We start from the raw sequence: 22,139 nt of genomic DNA on the forward strand, positions 1-22,139 counted from the left end.
TTAACGGTGGCGGGGATTGGGTAGCAGAAGGAGGTCGTTCCGTGATACAATTAGAAATGACGGGATGAAGAAAATGATTCAATTACTAGAAGTGCAGAGGTTTTCTAATAAAGTCGTGGAGGTTCTTTTAAAAGAAAGGGAGAAAAAGGCTAACTAGGAGATGGACAGAAGAGGAGTGGAATGTCCGGGCTGTGTTTATCCCCGATGACGTTCCTGATGGTCCACGGGTCTATCGCATCAAATAGCGACCACCAGGGACTTTATTGCCAGTAGGAAAATCGTATAAATATTATGCATTAAAAATTAGTTTATAGGAGTTGATTTTTACCCTACAAAGAAATCTAAAGGGAGATCTTAAAAGACATGTAAATAAAAGATATTAAAAGACATCGTCGATATCAATTATAAAACAATTCTATATCAAGTGAAGAGGCTGTATCAGCGGCCGAATATTCTACTTCTATATAAATACTATGAAAAGTATTACTACTCCGTATAAATTACCTATATAGGTACTCCGAAGGAGACGTAAGCGGTGAATCCCAAACGCCAATAGGACCAAAGTTCATGGTAATGCATTGCGATAGTGGTCCCGCCTCGATCTTCTTTTTTGCGACTCTTCCTATTCTACACACTCAACAATGGTTAACAGCTTATGGTTTAAATGGAAGAAGCTTCGCCTGCCCTGGCGCAAGTCCTTCTTGGTCGGTCAGTATCCGCTTGCTGTTTTTCGTGTCACGTCTCAGTACCGCTAACCGTGTCTTAGGTGAGGATCTCGCCGGCAATACCTTCTGGGAGTTCAAAGATGTGTTGAACGCAGCTCGCTTCCGACGCATTGTTCGATTCGATCCCAAAACACATTTCAGTGATGTTCAAGTAACACGTGAGTTCCATCGCAGGCCGCAGGGAATATGCTGGCTCGGGCTTGGGTCACATACCTGTATTTCGGGACAAAGCGGCATGAAACTACTGAATCATATCTAACATCTTATCTCAACACAGCGCAATGGCACCAATGGCTACGACATGTCCGAGAACACCCCCCGAGTATCCAGGAGCAGCAGCAGGATCTTGTCCGCCAGGCGCAAATCAAACAACTCGCTCGACTCGCCGATGAACGCTGGGCCAGCAAGGCCTCCTACCTCGATAAGCCCAAGACTCAACAACAACCACCAACGACCCAAATAAATGAGGCGACGTTAGATACCCCTGCCAACGCTGCTCCCACACAACAAACACCGGCTTCAACTACATCCCCCGAAACAGCTCCCGCAGCACCGCAGACACAAAAGGTGGAGAACCCATGGATCAACGCGAAAAAGGCCAACCCCGGCGAGGAGTGGCAACCTGAGGCGTGGTCTCCTAGTTCCAAGCGGTGAAAGATGATATCGGGTTATCTTGGTCATTTCTTCGCTATGCCACATAAACTCGCCTTTCAGAGATACGTGCTGGAAGGTAGAGAAGGCTGTCGCCCTACATCATTGGTGAATTCATCAGCAGAAATATCTTGCAATGAACCCGGATCATAGATGGTATCGAGGCTATCTCGTACCGAAGAGTCTTTGAACTCCACGCGCGCTCCTTGCTCTACGCTACGAGGATGGAGGTTATTAGGCACTGTGTTCAACCTGATAACTAGGTCATAGCAGGTGTGGCCAAGATGTCTTGAGGGTTTCAAAATAATCAGAGCCATATAGATTGGCACTTGTATACTAAGTTTCTTCGCCATCTAGCGTTTTCCACTCAATTTTACCATTCATCAAGATCTTCTCTGTTCTTAATTACACCACAACGCCAATTGACGGTAAATCGGCTGCCAAAAGTGGTTACACTGAACGCCAACGATGTCAATGCCTGGTGCAGAATATGGCTCTGCACTTCACGTGGTCTTCATGTAGAGCTCTTGAGCTGGCATCTAATCAAAACCGTAAAGGAGTAGTGAAGATGCTTCAAGGGGCCACTTGTGACCTGTTGCCTAAGGCTTCCCCTCTTGATTCATGATCTACGATATATCACTTCAACCCGCTGAAAGCTGATCATTATAAACCAAAGAACTATAAAGATATAGCGAGCTACATTACTCACATTAGACGAACAGGATTGATTGTAGAGAGAGCTTTATAATTGGCTTCTATCCGTGATCTATATATAACTTTCTAAGTGCTGTAGAGTGAAAGGTTATTACACTAACAATGAGTCTACTAGTAGAGACTACGTAGGCACATAGAAGAGTTTTTTCTTTTTCTTTTTCTTTTCTTTTTTGGATATTCTCAATTTTCATACTCTAACATAAAACATCCCCTTTTTTTGGTTTTTTTGTATTTTCCATGCTGCAGCGCAAGGTCATTCAAAGATAAACAAAGACAAATGCAAATCAATCTCCCATCCCTTTTTTTGTGTTTTTCAAATTTCCACACTTGTTGCAGCATAGGCACATCTCAAACTTGCAAGAAAAGCAAGGATATTGCACCCTTTTTTTTTTGGTGTTTTGTGGTTTTTTCATAGCTTTCGCATCATGAGCAATCTTTCAGCTCAAAGTCAATGCAAACATCAAAGATAAAAAAAAAAAAAACCCAATTTAAAAAGACAATGAAGCGTAGCAAATGGGTATCGAATATCAAACTCCAGACTCCGGGAAATATCGTTCAATATCAACAAGTAGAAAATGACAATGGCCAAATTAGATGTAGACCATGCTGTTCTGGCATGCACTGGACAGATTCAAGGTAGCACCTTTTAATTTATCCTCGTTTTGGATCATCTGATTATTCTCATTGCAGTAAGCCACCAGGTACTTCCGGCCGCGATCACAGAACTTATCGGCCAAGAAGGCAGGAGTGCTGTAACTGATCGAGCGAGTAGCCCGGCCCATCAGATAGCAAATGTTGTGGGTAAGTTCTTGCAGCACGTCAGCGGGCTTGCGGTCCGTATTGACCTTCGGGTTAGTGAAAATCTCGTCGTAAATGACAATGTAGTGGGCTGGACGAGCGGAACCCTGGAGAGGAGCCTGGGCTTGCAGATAGAAGTCCCAGTAGATAGGACGGGTGACTCCACGGTCAACGACACATCCGTTGAGTGGGTTGGATGTTCGATCTTGGTCCCTCGAATTGGTAGGGTAGAAGCGTACATTATGGCGCTTTCCACAAACAACGATGGTGATGTTGGGCAAGGTTCCACGGTATACCGCTTTGGCAGCAGCTTGAATCTTTGGAAGCTCCTCTGTAAGGACCATGTTGAATTGACCGTCGCTAACACCGTCGCGGTACACGAGAATGTTCTGAGGCAGGTTTCCATTGTTGCTCTTTTGCCACAAGGCGAGCCGGGTAAGCATCATCTCCTTGAGGAATTCAACGTGCTCTTGGCGGCGCGTCTGGGCTCGAACCTCACCGGGCCATTGTCCCATGCGATAATCAGTGGAGGCAACGATGGCAGCAACACTGGGGAAGACTTCCGGGTCTGAGCTGGACGGATGAGTGACATCCAAGCCAACGACCATGGTGTTCTTTGCTGCACCAAGGAAGCGTGTGTTAGCCGGCTGCAGGAGTTGATTGCATCCTCCCATCTTGAGATTGACCTTCATGGCGTTGTTGCTCAAATACTGCTCATTGGCACCTGCGAACTTATTGCTCAGCATGCAGTGCGTAAGGATGCCAGTCTTGAGATCTCCAGCATACTTGACGTAATCAAAGATTTTTGTTTCCGTGGTGGGAAGCAAAACTACCAAGAAGGGAAACAACTCATTCGCGATCTTTTTGAACGCCCCCCTGATCATGTCTCGATTTTCTGCATCATCCGAACCGAGCATGACTTGAAGATACGGCTTAGAGGGCGCCGGCAGCGACAGGCCATGATCGCGCAATTTTCTGTAAAATGCGTCCATTTCAGGATCAGGATTGTGGAGCTTTACGTCAGTGGGCTTCATACCACGCTTCCGAAGCCAAAGACATGTCCATTTTTTTATGTTGGCGCCCTGGGAGAATTTGGTGCCGATCAAATTCCACGAGCCATTTCGAGGGTTAGTGGTCTTTTTGCCGCCATAAAGCAGATTCGGAGGGTTCAAAATGTGTGCAGGCACAGTGATCATCTCCTTTCCGGGCTTGATTCCTACCGCCTTGGTATGTCCTTCAGAGATCCCCAGGATGTCCAATCCCTCGGTCATAATGGAGGCATAATTCTGAGGAGGTCGCCGGCAACTGAACTTGATCATGTTCTGTCGTTGACCCGTGGATAGATCTGGCTTGAAAGGTTGCCCGGGAAGGACTTCGCAAAGCTCCGCAGGAAGGTAAACTGGACGATCATAGTTCCCAACGTTTACGATCGGCATATTATCGGGGTAGTGGAGTCGCTTATTGTAAGCTGTTATTGCTTGTTAGCCCAATGCACCGCAAATACCGACTGATAGGCAGCAAACATACTTCTATAAAAGTATTCGGTAACAGTAACATATTTTCCCTTCTTCTCATCTCCCATCCAGAATTCCACGTGGTCGGCACTGGATGCAGTTCGTAGAACCCGTGGGGGGTTTGGGCCATTGCGTCCATCCCTAGGGGTGGCAACTCCGAAGATTGTTCTCACGGGTTTTTCCTTCACCCCATGTCCGTTCTCTCGAGCATCTAGGTGCAAGGCGTAAACTTTCAACCCCTTCAGCCACCGGTTTATAAGATCCCGTTCATCCTTGTAAACGACGTGAAAGGCATTGATTACATCGGCCAACGAAACTGGGTTGAAGAATGCACCGTGACTAACATTCAGATTGAGGAAAATTCGTCCAGCACCAAGACGCACACTTGAGTAGTAACCACGAGCGGCTTCGGCGCCACACTCAATCCCCACTGACTGATTTCGCCTATCCATCCGGAAGAATTTGTTTCGTCCCTTGCCAATGATGGCAATGCCAGTATCTTTGTAGGGATAAGCACTCATGAGGATATTCAGGACTCGGAGAGAGGGTGCTTCATTCTCAAGCTCCCTTCGGTGATTGACGTCCTCAAGACATGCCATCATGTCAGCTGGGGAATAAGAACATTCAAAGGTCAAAGTGACCTCCCAAGGGCCGGTGTAGGCTTTCGATTTCCTACTTCCATGGCCACTTCCATGGCCACTTCCACGATCACTTCCGTTGCCCATGGAACAAATGAATGGCGCTCGATTTTCAGGAAATAGCTCGGTTGTAACAATCTCAGTGGCCCCATCAGTGGCAACGCCGATTCCTTTGTTGAAGAGAGGGTACTTGCGGAACATGTTCTGAAGAATGAAAATTTGCTGCGCTTTCTTCGCCTCGGGCTTGGTCTTGAGGCGATAGGAATGAAACTTGATGTTCGGCTTGAACTCCATAGGGAAGAAGTTGGCACGAAGCACAGTCGAGCGACCTTGGGTACCGTAGCCAGGACGCCGAGCCAAAGTGCCGGGCTCTGGTCGAGCCTTTGCGGACTCTGCAACATAACGGTCCTCCAGGGCCTGCACTCGAGTGCTAGGGGGATCAACCGGGTCTGTCAACATTCTGTGCGCATGTTAGATATATTTCCCCCATGGTTTAGAGCAAATAAACTTACCCAGAGGGTGGTTCGGGTCCGCCACGACCTCCACGACTGCTGCCACGGTCACTTCCACGCCCACGATCACCGCTGTAACCGCGGTCACCCCCACGGCTACTGGAGCCACCATCGCCACGGCCACGGGAGCCGCCACGATCACCACTGCCACGGCCGCCTCGAATGGGCAGATCACCGTGCGCACGTCCGGACATTTTAACGAATGCTGGTTAGATAAAAAAGGTAGTCGAAAATGTAAGAAAAGATGTAGTGGGAAGGTGAACTTTACTCGTGTTCGAGAAAGTATGGAAGACGACGACAAGGACTCGAAAACTAGTTGATTGGGGGTATTTCGGAGAGGTTTAAGACAACAGGAATATCGGAAGAACAAAGTTCAGAACAGGACAAGCGCGATCTTGTCCACCGCAGATTTCCTTTTTCAAAAAAGAAAAGGAAGAAAAAGAGTTGAAGTTTGCTTCGTTGATCTGTAAAATAAGTCAGTAACGATGAAACGTTAGATCGCTGAGATGCATGAAGATAGTGATATCAAGACGGACCGATGAAGCAGAGCAATGGGCAATGTAGGGCACGCAATGCGATAAGGCAAGTAGCCCAACCCACAGCCAAGAGCGATGCCAATAAGGATACCAATGCAATGGCAATGGAGATGGTGATGCAATGAAGATGCAGGATAGAACGCAGTGATAGAATATCTCATGCGAGTGGGGATGTGAAAAGAGATGGATGATGGTGTAAGGGAAAATCTTCAAGGGAAGAGAAATGGAATTCAAGGTAGGCCAGGAAAAGGCAAATGTGCAACAGCAAATGGAAATATCAGAATGGACTAGGAGTAGTAAATGAAGGATGAGGGGCACGCTAAATACCTGATCTCAATGAGATGGCAAGTTAAAGAATGGTGTAGTGCAGGTTAAGGCTTAGGGTAAAATATGTGCAGCAATCAATGGGCAGCAAGTGAGATAGCGTTAAAGTGGCAAGTTAGAGCAAATGAAAGGCAAGTGAGAGATTTGTGAATAACAAAGTAAAATAAATGACAGATTGGTGAAGATCAAAGCAAGGAAATGCATATGCAATGACAGTGAGAGATTCAGCAAGTGCTCAATCTGCCTATATCATAGGACTGGCATGCAATTGAAAGGCATAAGGGGTAATCCAGTGCAAGGAAGCAAAGTCCATACTCACCAGAGCTGTTTCGATGTATCGTGGAGAGGGAAGAAGAAAGGAGAAGAAATTGATCGAGATGGTATTTATAGTCGACACCAGAGCATGAAACGCGCGTTGGTAGACTTCAATGTCATACATAGAATGTAGGACTTAGTGTATATGGGACTTGGTGTGTATAGGACTGTGTATGGAGGACTGAGTATGGAGCACTTGGTGCATGGATGGCTCAGTATGGAGGACTCAAGAATATAAAAAAAAGTTAGCCACTGAAAGTCACAATAGTAATGATGGTAGCAAGAGTGGAAAAAAAAAGGGATGAAGCTCACCAGTTTGGCAAAGAAAGAGGTAGACCTCAAAAGTTTCTAAAGCCCCAAAAATAGAAAAAAAAGAGAATTTACAGCGGAAGCTGGATAGTCACAAAGTATTATGAATTAGATATCCACAGAAGAGTCTAGATATTAGAATAGTCTAACATTTTGAGGGTGTAATCACCCGGGCCCAAGCCTGAAAGCAAAACCGTAAACTCCAAAAGCAAACCAGATATTCCCAATGATATAACCCTAAAACACCGGCTGAAAGAAACAGAGACAAAAAGACGCAAATTAAAAGTCAAAACAAACAAAATAAAAACAAGCTTAACAGAGAACAGCTTCGAGAGCTTCGACGTCGCCACCAGCGCTGCGCACAGCCCTCAATGCGGCTTCGCTGAGCTTGCGACGTCTATCGCGGGCTTCTTGCTCGCGGCGAGCCTTGGTCTTAGAGCTGCCGGAGGGAGCAACTCCGGTCAGGATCTTCTTGCTGTCGTGAGCGGTAAAGTTGACGAACGATACGCTGACAGACTTGTTTGAGCCTCGGGACGAGGAGCCAGATGCCTTGGCGGGCTTAGGAGTATTCATGCTCTGGCCGGAGAGCTTGCGGCTGTGTGTGCGGCGATGGGTGGGCTTAGAGATGGATCCATTGTGGATTTCCCTGGGTGATGTGCCGGCCTTGGGAGAGAGAGATGGTGAACGGGAGACGTTGTGGATTTGAGAGGTGGTGAAGGAGGTGTCGAATTTTTGAGGGGTGGCGGGGAGCATATTAGATGAAGAGAATGAGTGGTCTGCCGACATGTCATAAGAGGGGTTGAATTGGATCATTAGTCCCCCTTGCATGATGTCATTTTGGCTTCCAACGCTTTGCGTGGTGCGGACAGGTGTGGGAGATTCGAGGTAAGAGGCCTGTTGTTGAGCGACCCGAGAAGGCATGGGGGACCACCATTGAGAATCGTGGCCTTGGAGGTCTGGAGTGAAAGAGAGAGATGAGGCGTGAAGAGGGTCGGATTGCCAAGAGGAGAGTGATTGGGGGTCAGATGAGTGAGACGAAGAGAACATGTCATCTGCGGAAGAAGGACTGGAGCTGGTCAAGGTGGAAGAGCTTGGGTGAGCAATGTAGTGCTGTTGCTGGCGTGCTGACATTGCGATGTTCGGCGATGGCATTGAAACTGACGGAGACTGGTGATATAGTCTTGCGTCGTACTGAGGAGGCATCTCTGCTGAGTCTCTAGGTTGGCTCATGATGTGTTCAGTGGGCATGTTTTCATGCTGAATGAGGACATCCGATGGGGGAGGCGACAGTGGCAGACGATCTTCGGAACTGTGAAGACTGAAGTTCTGAATTTGCTGGGCCCAGGCCTCGGGATATGCCATTCTTGATTTGGATAGGTTGGAAGAGCGCATTAAGCTGGGGGAGAAACTTTGCTTGCGCAAATGAGAGCGACGCTCATTCGGGCTGCGATGGCGGATAGATTTGGGAGTGATGAGAGCACTCTGGGTAGGCTTCCGTCTAGGGGTAGCGGGAGGAGTGGATGGCGAGGTAGACAAGGCGTGGGTTGCTGTAGGGCGAGAGGGAACTTCAAAGTTGTTCAGGTTGACATCTGAGATTGCAGAGGGGTGGACGGTGTCATGGAAAGCAAAATGATCGACAGCGGCCCCGTCATTCTGCAGGGACCACTCATTACTCCAGGGTTGCGGTGATTGATGGCGTTTGGGAGTGGAGACAGTGGGTGGTAGATCGCCACAGTCACTCGATAGCGAGTCAAGTGGGAAAAGCTGATCAAAATCGGACAACGCCGAATCTTTTCCATCAGCGGCACTAGTCTCCATGTTGACGTATTGGTTGAACAAGTCATTGAACGAATGGTCGTATGGTTGGGCGAACATCTTGTCGGGATTTCCGTTTGCAGCGACAGAGTAAAAGTACGAGGCGATTGTGTAGTCAGCGACTGAAGATCCAAATACTTGGATGTAATTGGACAACCAAAGATATGGTCTGGGAATAGAGCTTGGGAAGGTTTGGGAATAGTTCGGGGTGATCGACCCGGATATCCGAGAATATGCAAAGGATGCAAAATAAAAAAGAAAGTGTTTGAATGTTTGAATGTTTGATAGATTGTCAATCAAAGAAAACACTGCAGATGATGCAAAGAAAGCAAAGCAAACAAACAGATGCAAGCCCTATTTGAATGGCTGCCAGGGACACCAGCCTCGGAATTTCTCGACACATTCCAAGTGCTCTAAAGATGGACAAGGAATGTGCTATAGAGGGCCCGGTTGGCTCCTGGCCGGCCCCACCAACCACCCGGAAGAATGATTCAAGTCTCTCTAAGCCAATCGTAGTTGTGGAAATCTGAATGGCTGGCCGAGCTGTCAATCTTCGCCAACTCCCAAAGAGGTTTCGTTACGGATAGCCACCCGCAGGAATGCAACCCTCCTCCACTAAGCCAGAAGCAGTGGAACAGTCATCAAATTAGCTGGTGAAGCGGGCCTGCGGAAGACTTAGGCATGTTGAACCGATACCTTCAATTGGAGGTCGGCATAACTCGTATGGAGTAAGAGCACGGCCGTTAGGAAAGGAAATGGGTCGGAACGCTCTCCGAGCCGTTCAGAATTGTCCAAGGAACCAGGACCAGCCATACAGCTGAAACAGCAGGATGATTTCCTACCAGTTCCAAGGTTGGTACTTGCAGTGTAAGCGTCATGATACCTTGTTATCCCATCATCAACCGCCCGAAGAAGAGTCGACTTGGGTGACAGTATGATCGGCCGCGCACTCTGGCTACATACTTCTTTCATTTGCTTCATCATGATTAGCCAATCGATCCAATTGGAGTGGGGGTGATGTTGTCGATGGGTCAGTGTCCCGTTGGTGATAGACGGTCCGGAATGTGGGTTGGAACGTAGAGGCTGGGCGGAATGTTACCCCCCTCCCCCCGAACAATGCACAGAAGAGTTTTGGGTATTCGAGAAGGACAAAGGAGAGATTTGCTTGGGAATCCCCAGTATGTATGTGTACCTCAGTGGTGGAGTAGTTGAGAAAACCTGGACCTGCAGGAGATCGCCGTTCTGGGCCCTTATTCGGGAGTGTTTGCTTCGACCCCATGTTCTATATTTGGGCTGCATGAAATTGATCAAGATAAGGCCATGTTTGAATGCGGTAAAGAACAAGCCTTCTTCTCGGTATGAGATAAGGATCTGACGCCTTCTTTCCCTTTTGAAATAATCCAACTGCCATCTAGTTGTCAAAGTGCAGTGTCCTTCCATGGGGGTGGAGCTTGCAGATATTTCTTGCATCTCAAATTATATCATTAGCTAATTTTGTTTAGGCGAGTTTTGAATCTGCCAATGGTTTGTAATACGTTGGCAGCATGTCAATGTGTGGGCTGCTTCCTTTGGCATCCATGTTGTGTTTGGGCTCAGTTCAGGTATCACAAACAAAGCGGCCAATACCTAAACAACAAACATAGATTCGGCCGAGACTGTAACCTGGATTGAGAGTCATCCGGTGAATTTGAGACCGAGATTTGGTATACCTGAAGTTCCAAGGGATCTGGATCAGGCTGGTAGGCCTGCAACCTGTCAGGCAATTGTGGCCTGTTTGAAGAAACAGGGTCTAAGGCGCCAATGCAGAATTCAGCTAGACCGCCGACCTAAGTGGAATTTTAAAAGAGAGACAAAAACAGAAAGGGGGTATTGGAAGAGTCGTAAAAACAATACACCCGGGTGAGATTTTAGTGATGCGGCAACAGCGGGTGGCCCCGTTCAACGATGTTTGTTAAGGTGTATGCAATCAGCAAGGACTTGATAATAAGCCATCCATGGATGGATACCCCTAGAAGATGTGTAGTCATTCCATCTCATATGCCTAGAAGGAAAGATCGCGGTGAAAATCCTGAGCGTGACACTTAAAAAAGCAACTCACGTACTCGGTACTCCGATATTCCCGAGGCTATTCTCAAAGGCCGATATTACATACTCCGTACCCCGTGCTTGGTCATGGGATATAATTAGGTGAGGTGATCGTGACAATAGACAATTAAATTCATTAGAATAATCTAGAAAGAATAGTGCAGATGACTTTGTAACAAAGAAATTGAAAGAGCCCAATATCCGAAAAAGATCAAGTTCGGGCTGAGTCAGATGACGAGAAATCGGACCCGGGGGCGACCCTTCCGACCTCCCAAAAGGAAGGAGCCCTCCCTCTCTCCTCTCTCTCTCTCTCTTCTCTTCAGGCCACTTCAACCTGTGTCCTTGGATCCTCACACCTCTCTATTATTGTTACTGCTCATCTGCAGTCACACCTTTTTCTTCTCTCGCACTTGCCTCATCTGCACTTTGTATCGTCGCCTTTACTCCAAAGTCGACGTGACTCAAACCCGGATTTTGCCCCTCCGTCACACCCCGCGAAACGTGGGCCACTCTTCTCTTCTCGACTTTCATCTCCGCTCTTCTCCTCTTGTCGCATCTTTCTTGCGATAAGCCTTTTTATTTTTTCGCGATACCCCGTTGCGACCCTTGCTGCTTTCGCGACATTCCAACGCCGCTTTCATTGCGTCACGCGAATACAACTTCTCGCCTTTGCCACCTTCTTATACCCTACATGCATCTCGACAAAACCTTTGGCATCTCTGTTACCCGTGACCGGCATCAATTTATTTCGAATCACCACAGCAACCAGTCTCAACCATCTTGTTCTGCACACCAGATCGGCAAGAAAGCACCCTTTTACATTTAATCACAGTGTCTATCGGCAAATCATGTCTTCCAACATCTGTGCTGGGGGCAAGTTCCCTTAAGCTTTTACACGATTCCCGTGTGCCTTCACTATGCACTTTTCACCGTGCTTTGCAGGCTTTCGATGCCCTTGCTATTCTCTTGATTCACTTTCGACTCACTGATCGCACATTTTCCAACTCCGTTCTTCCACAAGCCCTATCTCTCCTGCCTAGGAGTGCTCCGTTACGAGCCCAGAGCCTTCCACGTCTCGATATTTTAGGCAGCCCGACAAATCATACACAAACTAAACCGTCCCGCCGTCAGCATGGACAAACCAATCGCTGAACAAATGAGCACTTCGACCCTCCATCGGGGCTCATGGGGCTCTGTCTCGTCAACCTTCTCCAACCTCGAAATGTCTTTCTCCCACGACAGCTGCTATGGCTCAGATGAAGTTTCGGTCACATCGAACGGTTGCACCCCAGCTCAGTCAGGTGCATCGACTTCCACTACCAAACCGACTTTGCGTCCTTTCTTGAAATCGATCCTCAAAAACTCAACCATTGCCTTTGACTCTGATGAAGAGTCCGATTCGGAATCGGGTTATAGCTCGGATGGAATTGATTCTGAGTATGACGCACTCTCCGATGAATCTGACGAAGAGGACGACGGTGATGATTCAGACTTCTCAGTCTGGGATGAAGCAAATGGGGACGTTCCTGAGACGCATGAGGATCACACAGAGTCATTTGACGATGCCTTCATCTCCTTTGAGGAGAATTCCGTGCGCTTTGACCCGCAGGTGGAGTACATTGACAGCATGGAGGTATCGGATGACGAAGGTCCTGATCACCAAATGACCTGCCATGAAATGATGATGCTTGCTCGTGACTCCAAAGGTACCCAAACACTTCTGGATCAACTCGACAAAATGGACATCGCCGAGTCCGACAAAAACGAAGATTGCCACCCAGAGTTTGTTCGCAAATCTACCAACCAACCAGAAGAGTTTTCGCGTGATGCCGTGGACTTGGACCGCAACCTCTTTGTCGCTTATATGAATGGAATCCGCGGGATTGCCACCCCGAAGTACGAGACATACCTTCGAGTTCAGGTTGACCACATTCGCTTGGGCAAGGACGCCGAATTCGTCGATCCAGAGGGTGCGCCTTCATTGTATCTCGACCTAGTCTCCAACCATGTCACTGGCACCTTCTGCAATCTCCTTGCTGAAGACGAGCTCAACGAGTTGATCAGACTCCGCGCGGAAGAGCAAACCAGCAACCAACCCGATTCCACCTCATCGACCCTAGACTTGGATCACCACCAAGCCCTCTTGAACAAGATCGAGAAATTCCTGCTGGACAGACTGGCGAGTGGCCGTGTCGACATTGGTCCTGATGAACTGAGCTTCTTCGCTGGCGGCATTGCGCACGACCTCGGAACCAAAACTTTGCCTGCTCAGATCTAAGATCCTGCTTGCACATCGGCAAACAAATACCACGACTTTACGATTATGACAAAACGTTCTCTTTTTTTTCGGATTCGCCCACTATCTGGCGAGGGGCACACACAATGGCTCTTTAGCTAAGAAAAGCTTTCAAATTTCTCACAAGCTGCTTTCGGAGTCGGATTTGACAGTGGTCATGTATTTTCCCGAACTAGCACTTGATATTCAAAAACAGTTTCAAAAATTCAGATGTTCCCAAGTTCATGATGTAGATGTAGCTTAGCCTGTTTTTTCCTGCCATCGTCGTCTTGTATGACTCCGGCCTTGAGTGCCCGACCCATCACTCTACTTCGCCCCCTCCCCGCTCCAAGACACACTGCCCACGTCTCAGACAAAATGAGTACAGAAAAGTCAGGCCACCCTTCACTCGTAATAGCTCACCCCTTGAGGCATAATCCTCCGGTATTACATCAGCCCATGTAGCGACTGTTCAACCTCCCACAAACCATTCCGAGTCCTCCCAGGTTCTCAACATCTCAGTCACATATATACCTGTAGGTACTTGTAAAAACCTCCATTGTACTCCGTACTGTGTGCTTATATTGTAGATAGATACTCACAGTGCTATCACGGAGTATATATATCTCGTATCACAACCGCTGGAACCACCGGCCCCGAGGCGGATGTTTCAGAAATCCGTCCTAACCCCTGGCACAAGATTCAAAGGTGATACAGTCTCTTGCATAAAGTATGCTTCATTTTTACCGCCTTCGTATATATCTAAAAAGATATCTGAAAAGACCACCAAAAAGACATGGCAAAGCCGCCTAAGCGGCCGACTATTCTTGCAAGTACGTATCTTGAACTGATGTACCTTTTGTATGGCACGCCCATACGAAAAGGACGAAGGATACAAAAGCCGAAACATTTATTTTTCTCAACTCTCGAAATGCACTAATATGTAATATAAATGTGGCCAGATCGTTCTACCGGTGAGATTAATCCCGAATAATTAATGTAGAGATCTTAGAAGCACATTAAGAAAACGCCATAGACATTGTGGTTCGCTGATTTTGTACCTTTTGTATGAGCGCTCCATACAAAAGGTACCTAATTTATTGGCACCAAAACAGGGGTTATACCACGCCATTCTCCTTCCAGAAATTGCCTGACACTTCTCTAACGCACTTGACGCCGAGTAAGCCCCTTCATCCGTCATATATTAACCACCGACGGGCCCAGACACTACTGGGCGTTTCGGCCCGGGGAATTTCTCGTTTCTTTCCTTGCAGGGGAGCAATGGACTGATGTATTTTTGGACGAGGGGTGCGCGGCTGGTGTGGTGGTGCTAGTACATACTGGTGATTTTACTCCGTGTACTCCGTAATCCGTAGGGTCTTGCGAAGAGACTGTGTGGATACCGGTGGATAGGTAAGGCTCAATAGGTAATAATAATAAAGTCGATTACTACTCCGTATACCATCCTATAGGATGCTTTCTTTTTTTTCTTTGTTTTTGTTCTCCGTTTCTTCATGGGGTGGGACTTCATGCAGCGGGTAATTATCCACTTAGCTGCATTGAGCTCAGCGGGGATTATTGTCTATAGTTTCATTTGAAGGGGCGAAAATGCAGCTAGGTGCTAGTTTAGTAGTTAGATGGTGAGTGACATAAAATAATGGATTAGGTGGTGCCAAGCTCTACAGGTTACAGGTTCCATGCGCGGGAGTTGTGTAGTGCTATGACAGGCACGGAGTATATCATCTATCTTCATGCAGTGAAGATCACCCCAGGGTTTCGGGGTTTGGCGTTTCGGGGTTTGGCATATGACGACAGTAAATTCAACAAAAGCAAAGAAATTCGAATGTGTGTGCTTTATACTCCGAGCGCTTGGATCTATCCATGATGCATCTGTACTTTGGGGGGGAAATGTGACCGTTTAAGAGTGATATATCATATAAACATGACTCGCGCATATCGAAAGGTGAAGTATCGACTCGCCGTTTTTAATTAAATTTCCCGTTGGCCACAACAACGTAACGTATCATATAAAACGACTCGTGCATATCTAAAATCGAAGTGTCGACAGCCGTTTTTAATTAAATCTGTCGATCACAACGGCGTAGAGCACAGACAGCACGGAGAACAGGCTTGGAAAGGTAAAAGATACACTATACGGAGTAGGGGGGTTTCGTTTAGGCTTTGAGAACGATGCGGTGAATATGACCTGGTCGAAACAGGCTTTTGAGTTCTCTTTTCTGTCATTTATCTCGTCCTTGGTACTCAGTGTCGATCATTGACGATCACGACTTTCCTCACCCGGAAGATATTCTGCAGCATAGCGTGCGGGTTGACTATTGAGGAACCAATAATAGAAATTATGTACGGTAGTGCATACAATATATTCCGAACCCTGTACTATGTCATCCATGTTGTATGGCTCTCAAGCGTGAAGTGTCCGACGGAGAAATAGACAGACGAGGAAGAAATCGCGGAGATGTTCGGCCAACCTATCAATCCGAATACCCAGTGCTCTGTCGATCATGGCAGGATTCGTAGCTTGATTGAAGTCCCCGTACACGCTAGACTGTGGAGCCCTGAAGGATTGTCATGAAGGGTTTTGACAGCTAGGGAACAGAGTGGAGCGTCTTTCTTCCCGTATGGGGTATATTGGCTCCAACGATGGAGTTCGGGGATGGGGTACGTACGTTGGTTCTCGGGACAGGGGTCGCTAGGGGAACTAAGTTTTTGTCTGATGGTGATTCCGAAGTGTAGTCATAGCCACGCATGCTATGGTGCGATGGGATCATTGGGGATGGAAATGCAGACTGGGCCATGGGGACAGCTTATTCGGGGAATCAGCACAGAATAAAGATGACCATATTTCAATGCTGGCTACGGAGTACAACGTTTAGTGTTTGGTCGTGTGATACGGGTGACTCTTGCTTGAGATGGGGTGAAACAGGTACTTGGACGAGGTCCTAGGATGTTGATGGTGTACCTAGTAAGCTGATTCTAGGGCTTCAGGGTGGGACAGATCAGAGAATATGCATGAGGATGGGATCTGATATATCACTGGATCTATAGAGCAGCTCTGCAAGGTGCAATAACATTTTGTGCGCTGTGCGCTGTACCTTTCTTCGTTGCTTTTTCCGGGATCTCTGTAGGAAGCTCGGGATATTCTTGCATGACTCGGGTCTTATTGTGATACTATCCATTGTGATCGTTAGTTACTGCTAGTGCGCGCTATGCCCTGGAGCATCTGGCAATAGTCGCCCTAACCCTATTGTTCATTGCCACATGGGCCCACTTGACCCGAAGTCCTGTCATCTCCGATATTGTGTGCTCAGGTGGGTACGGAGTACTCCGTACATCCCGACCCTTTTTGTGCTTCGTATTATCACGTTTTCAGATACAACATATGTACAATATATAATGAGATGGCATTCTCAGCTTCTTATTCGCTCATATAGGTAGATTGGAGGACCCCAGGAGTTCTAAAAAAAAAAATGAATATAGTGTGCTTCCACAGGTGGGAGGTCGGCGAAGGAATTGATTGGAGGATCCAGAGTTGATAAACAAGTGGTTCAGATCAGGTACGGCTACCCGGACAGGTGCGCGTTACTGTACATCGGGGGCCACCTAAGCAGATGCTGATTGGGGAAATTGATATAATTTGGGATATTTGTCTCAGATTCTAAAGTGTTCCAAGGTTTCAAATTGTGCAATATGTATACATAAAGTTTCTAGAAACTCGAAAATGGGGCCCTAGCATGGCGTTTGTACGCCACAGGCTTATCCTCGTGTGCCCCTGGGACCTGTGGAACGGCTGAGGAACGTGTGGAAAAAGGATGTTATGCGCTAAGAGATGCACTACCGATTGTGCCCCGTAGTATTAGCGGGTCATAATTAAATGAGATATCTCGATATCAGATATCATAATTACAAATAATTCCCGAAACACACCTTAAAAGCCCATTTACAAAATACCCTGCACGCACCTGGGGCCAACTGCTTTTTTTAAAAAATAAATCGAGGCACATATCAATAATTGTACCAGAAGGGAATGGCGCTAAAGCCTAACTAAGTTCCCCCCGCCGCCCGAATCCATGGAACTTCATTCAATGATTGGCTGCCCACAACCAATCAGGCCTGAAACGAGGTGCGAGCGGGGCACTTTAGCGTGCCGATCGCTGGAACATTGTTCTGTTTTTTTGTTTTTTTTTTTTCTTTGGGGCGCGATTGCGATCGGTTTCTTTCCAAGGCTTCCAGGTTTTTCTTTCTAGTCCCAATAAGGGGGAAGGCCGTCTTTGAATAGCTCTTCAATAAGACACACATAGTACAGTAACTGCCTAAAATATACTCCGTACTCCATATATCTATAGGTGAATAGGCGATGGTATTTAAAATAGAGGAATAACCTAAATAAGCTACAGGGGTCTTTACAATGCAACCCCAAAAGAAAAGTGTAATCCGGTAAGCTTGTAAGATTTGTATACAATTGCAGCTGCTCCATAAATTATTCGGTAGTCGACCCCGAATGTTCCCAAGTATCCACTTGACTCGGATAGAATAATTACTCCTGACTCTCTCGCTCCTGGCCTTCACGGGTAATCCTCTCTTATTCTTTGGCTTCTTTTTACTTTCCCTATGCCAATGCGGTATGAGCACTGATCGCATCTCTGATTAAAACGGGTAAGTTGGAAATCCACCCCTCCATCGTCACGGGGGCCGCCGGGGCGAAGTTGCGCATGCAGTCGTACAAGCCCCCAATTTCACCCAAGTCAGATTTCACCCGCAGAATCGTGTCAGACTGACGTTCCTGGGAATACAGGATGATTTAGAAATTTCGATTTCTACCCAGCGCCTTCCGTCCAAATCGAGGTCTGCGAAGGAACACAGAAAAAGAGGCAACCAAAGCTCTCGAGTCCTCGAGCCCTCGACCTAAATATACCCGGGGTACACAATGCAATCTACCAAAGCACCCGACTTCCTGGATACTGGGGCCGCGTCCCGTTCGCGCAGCCCCAGCGTCGTTTCTAGCGATTCGCAGTTTTCTCGGATCAATCTCATGTCTCCACCGTCCGTGACACCGGCCCCGGCGTTCATCTCGCCATCTGCGGCCTCAGAGATCATTTCTGCCGACCAGGAGTTCAACGCCGCCGATTTTGTCGCCGAGGATGAGGAAACCGGCGCCGGCGCCACGGCGCTGGTGACCCCGGCCGCGTTATCACTCCTGAACGGATTCCTCGACAACCTCTTGTTTAATATTCTCGCTTCGTCAAAGTCCACGCAGCTCGCATGCGTTCGACCCGCCATGGCCGATGTATTGAAGCCTCGCTTGGCCAAGGAAGTTGTGACCTCAGCCGAGGAAGAGTTGAACGAATATATGGGCGGAGCGGACGATGAGCAGACCGAATTCCGCGGCGGCCAGCAGCCCGGCGGCGATTTTGATCCAGTACGCTCATGGAAGTTAACCCGTCTGCGATGCATGGTCTACACACGACTGGGCGACATGGAAGAGGATGACGAAGACGAGTTTATCGCACAGGATAGTCTTGGGGAAACCGAAGGAGCACCACGCAGATTTACCAGTCATGTCGACAATATTACACCTGCAGCTTCTATTTTCCTTACCTCGATCATCGAATACATTGGCGAGCGCGCACTCGTCATTGCCGGCGAGACAGCGCGGTCTCGTTTGTCGGCACAGCTCAACAATGGTGGTGATGAGTTCAGTGGATCTGGAGACGAACGAAAAAGAATCGACCGACTTGTGGTGGAAGATCTCGATATGGAGAAGTTGGCCCTGAATGCAACCTTGGGTCGCCTGTGGCGCACGTGGAGGCAGCGCAGACGCGGAACCACTCTTTCTCGAACACTATCTCGTGAATCATTCCGGCCACGTGGATATTCCCTGGCAAACAGCCGAAAGAGCAGCATTGTGACAATCGAGGAACCAGTGACTCCCAAGGAGCCTCTCCCAGTGGCGATTCCCCCACCTTTCGATCCCGCCACTGTCCCCTTGCCGACTAGCGATTACGATGTTCAAGAGATCGAGGTCCCGGGCTACATTGGCGATCTAGATGGAGAGATACAGACCATGGAGGCCGTTGTTGCTCACAAGGTGCGACCGCGCAGTCTGATGGTCTTTTCATCGCCCTCGCTTGTGCCAAAATCTCCAGGTTCAGCAAACAGCTCGCCCGTGAGTGCGTCAGCTATTGAACCCGGCAACTCAATCCGCCATGTTCGTACGAGGTCTCTACCTAATGGGCCACCCCCGCCCGAGTCCCCCGAGGAGGAGCCAGAGTCCCCAACAGACCACCCATCACCTACCGCATCGGAGAAGAAGCAACTGGAGACTATGTACGAGGATGATGAATCGGCAGAATATGTGGATGCAGCCGAAACTACCCCTGGCATTTCTGTCACCCCAGAGCACGAAGAGACGCCGTCATTCGAACCTGCAGCAGAAGAAGCTTCCGAGAATACGAGAATGTCGATCTTGCATGAAGAAGAAGAGGAGGCGCCTCCTGCAGTCGGCGAGACGATTGCATCCTTGCGCGCTATAGCACAAGATGAAGACGCTATGACTGATCAATCCAATAGTGCTCGCGTCTCCCTCGTATCCTTGGGCGATCGGTCGAATCAGAAAGACCCAGAAGTGCTTGAGGGCACTGGGTTGGGTGAAAAGCCTAAATTGACTTCGACGATACACCGACCAAAACGCCAATCCCCCAGGGATGCCAGTCTACTGAATGCAAGGTCGATCTCTGACCAGACTAGCGACTCTGAAATGCAAGCTGTTGCGGAGAGCCAGCCTTCAATGCAAGGGGTTGAGACCACGCCGGCTCCACCCGCACCCCCCATCGAGGCTATCACATCTTGTATCGATCATGATGCGACCGATAACCAGAATAACATGACTGTGGCCACCACCCCGTCGACTCGGCTATCGGAAGAATGCACCGAAACGGCAAAGTCTTCAAAATATCTCCCTGCCGACATCCCTCGCCCAACTTCTGGTTCAGGTAGTTCGCAGCGATCGAAATCTCGCCCCAGACCTGCTCCGTTGGAGGTCACAGCCAGCAACCGAACCTCTTCCGCATCCGCCTCGGCAGTTGAACGAGCGGCTGTTCAGCGCATGTCTCGGCCATCGATGTCTTCCTCTATCATCAGTAAGACGCGTCGGTCTGGGAGCTTCGGCAGTGCTCGCGAGAATACGCGTCCAGTGACTGCCGGCTCCACCACATCGCAGGTGTCCAACAAATTGAAGGGTATCATGAGTCGACCACAGGGTGAATCTGGTTCGCCCCGCATGCGCAGCTCGTCTGAAACAAGCCGCGCATCGGGCGGGAGCGTAGACTCTGTAGACAACGAAATTGCCGATTTGGACAAGTTGATCAACAGTGATGAAACTATCCATTACACCCTCACTCCCCGAAGTGTGAGGGAAATGACCTTCCCTGACCTGCCCAACCGATCAGTTCCTCGATCAGAGACGGCAGGCGTCTCCGACCTGGCTGATTTCCTAAATACCACTGCACCACCAGGCGAAGATAAACACCGCCCTCACACTTCGGTTTCCTCAAGGACAACCGGAGAGATGTCTCCAATCTCCCATACCAAATCCATTGAGTCACCCAAGCACATCCCACTTACTACGCGCTTGACCAACATGTCATCAACTTCGAGGTCTAGCAAGATGGGGCAGGCGCGGGATGCGCGAATCGCGCCCTCGGATTCGACACGCGACTTTGCGGAATTCATGAGATCGAGTGGCCCTGCTAGTGAGCCGTCCGAGTCCAAGACCTCTATCTCTGCCGAGAGCGCGCGGCCTGTTCGCCCTCCATCAACCCTTTCCACTACCTCCCGTGGAAACCGACCTAAGCTTCAAGCTCGCTCTGCTGAGACGAGAGGATCTCAGACTTCGGACCTCATCGACTTCATCCGCGAGGGACCTCCTATGCCTGGAGGTGGTCACCGGATTCCTCGGGCAGTTGCACCTTTCCGCAATACCATCGATTCGGATGATCTTCAGCTGGATAACACCACCAGGTCTTTCGTCAGCACCGGTAATGGATCTACGCCCAATAAATCCTTGACATCTCTTGGTTCGCGGTCCGGGTTGCTGGATTCAAACAGAAACAAGGCTACGGTATCGGGAAGCACTACGGACTTCGACGAGCCCCAGCCAGTTCGGAAGCAACGCCGTGCTCCAGATCCCTACGCCATCGACGACGATGACGATGATGCGCTTCTAGAAGAGCTTCTGGAACAGGAAGCGAACCCCAAGCCCAGACGTGAGGAGGAGAGCTTGATGGATTTCCTGCGCAGCGCTCCTCCCCCTCCCCCCTCCGAACAATCCCCACAGCCATTTGCAGTTAATACTCCTGCATCAAATGGTCTCCCCGGTGCATCGGGAATGAAGGCCCGCCTGCTCCGTACCTCTCAAAATTCCTCGCGCACACAAAACGCCCCCACCAAGGTCCAATCCAACTACTCTGCCAAGGTTGGACAGGAGCGTAACAATGGCACCATGCCTTCTATCTCAAACCGCCAGACCGACACCGGTGATTTGGCGGATTTCCTCCGAAATACTGGGCCTCCTCCGGCCCCTATGCGGTCTTCACCAGCATCAATAGGATCTAAGTCGAAGGACAGTGGCTTCTCCCGTTTCTTCACGCGCCGAAAGAAGGTCGAGGCCTAATGGGCTGAGAGTATCCTGACGACATTCTCGACTAATGTCTTGCTTTGCTGAGCGTTCCAATTCATCTAACGATCTACATATCATGTCCATCGCTTTGGCCTTTCTTGTTGTGCAATAGCACACTGCCATCTTTATCATTATTTTCCCTTACTTTGTTCACATAGAGTCATGTCCTCTTTTCCTTATTTTTTACTATGGCTACGACCAGGTGGCTTTTTCTTATTTTCTCTTGCGCTTTC

At 48.6% G+C, this 22,139-nt stretch overlaps 5 protein-coding genes across 5 annotated transcripts; 3 read left to right on the forward strand and 2 right to left on the reverse strand.

Moving 5' to 3' along the window:
- Nucleotides 1–641: 641 nt before the first annotated feature.
- Nucleotides 642–1,379, forward strand: N7455_012410 (uncharacterized protein; the record flags this gene model as incomplete). Its single annotated transcript, XM_040952632.2, has 3 exons — nt 642–708; nt 767–883; nt 1,003–1,379. The coding sequence occupies 3 exons, from the start codon at nt 642–644 to the stop codon at nt 1,377–1,379; spliced, it is 561 nt and encodes a 186-aa protein (XP_040816958.2).
- Nucleotides 1,380–2,574: 1,195 nt separating this feature from the next.
- On the reverse strand, nt 2,575–5,746 carry N7455_012411 (argonaute family protein; the record flags this gene model as incomplete). Its single annotated transcript, XM_040952741.2, has 3 exons — nt 2,575–4,356; nt 4,416–5,500; nt 5,553–5,746. 3 exons carry the CDS (start codon nt 5,744–5,746, stop codon nt 2,681–2,683), a joined length of 2,955 nt encoding a protein of 984 aa, XP_040816795.2. The 3' UTR covers nt 2,575–2,680.
- Nucleotides 5,747–7,348: 1,602 nt separating this feature from the next.
- wetA (developmental regulatory protein WetA) lies at nt 7,349–8,911 on the reverse strand (the record flags this gene model as incomplete). Its single annotated transcript, XM_040952681.2, has 1 exon — nt 7,349–8,911. One exon carries the CDS (start codon nt 8,909–8,911, stop codon nt 7,349–7,351), a length of 1,563 nt encoding a protein of 520 aa, XP_040816933.2.
- A 3,157-nt stretch (nt 8,912–12,068) lies between these two features.
- Nucleotides 12,069–13,214, forward strand: N7455_012413 (uncharacterized protein; the record flags this gene model as incomplete). The annotated part of the gene is made up of 1 exon (XM_040952556.2): nt 12,069–13,214. One exon carries the CDS (start codon nt 12,069–12,071, stop codon nt 13,212–13,214), a length of 1,146 nt encoding a protein of 381 aa, XP_040816924.2.
- A 4,942-nt stretch (nt 13,215–18,156) lies between these two features.
- On the forward strand, nt 18,157–21,900 carry N7455_012414 (uncharacterized protein; the record flags this gene model as incomplete). The annotated part of the gene is made up of 1 exon (XM_040952733.2): nt 18,157–21,900. The coding sequence occupies one exon, from the start codon at nt 18,157–18,159 to the stop codon at nt 21,898–21,900; it is 3,744 nt and encodes a 1,247-aa protein (XP_040816807.2).
- Nucleotides 21,901–22,139: the final 239 nt, after the last annotated feature.

The sequence above is a fragment of the Penicillium solitum genome (genome assembly GCF_028829755.1).
Source record: "Penicillium solitum strain IBT 25940 chromosome Unknown utg000009l_segment0_segment0, whole genome shotgun sequence".
In the NCBI taxonomy this organism is placed as follows: Eukaryota; Fungi; Ascomycota; class Eurotiomycetes; order Eurotiales; family Aspergillaceae; genus Penicillium; species Penicillium solitum.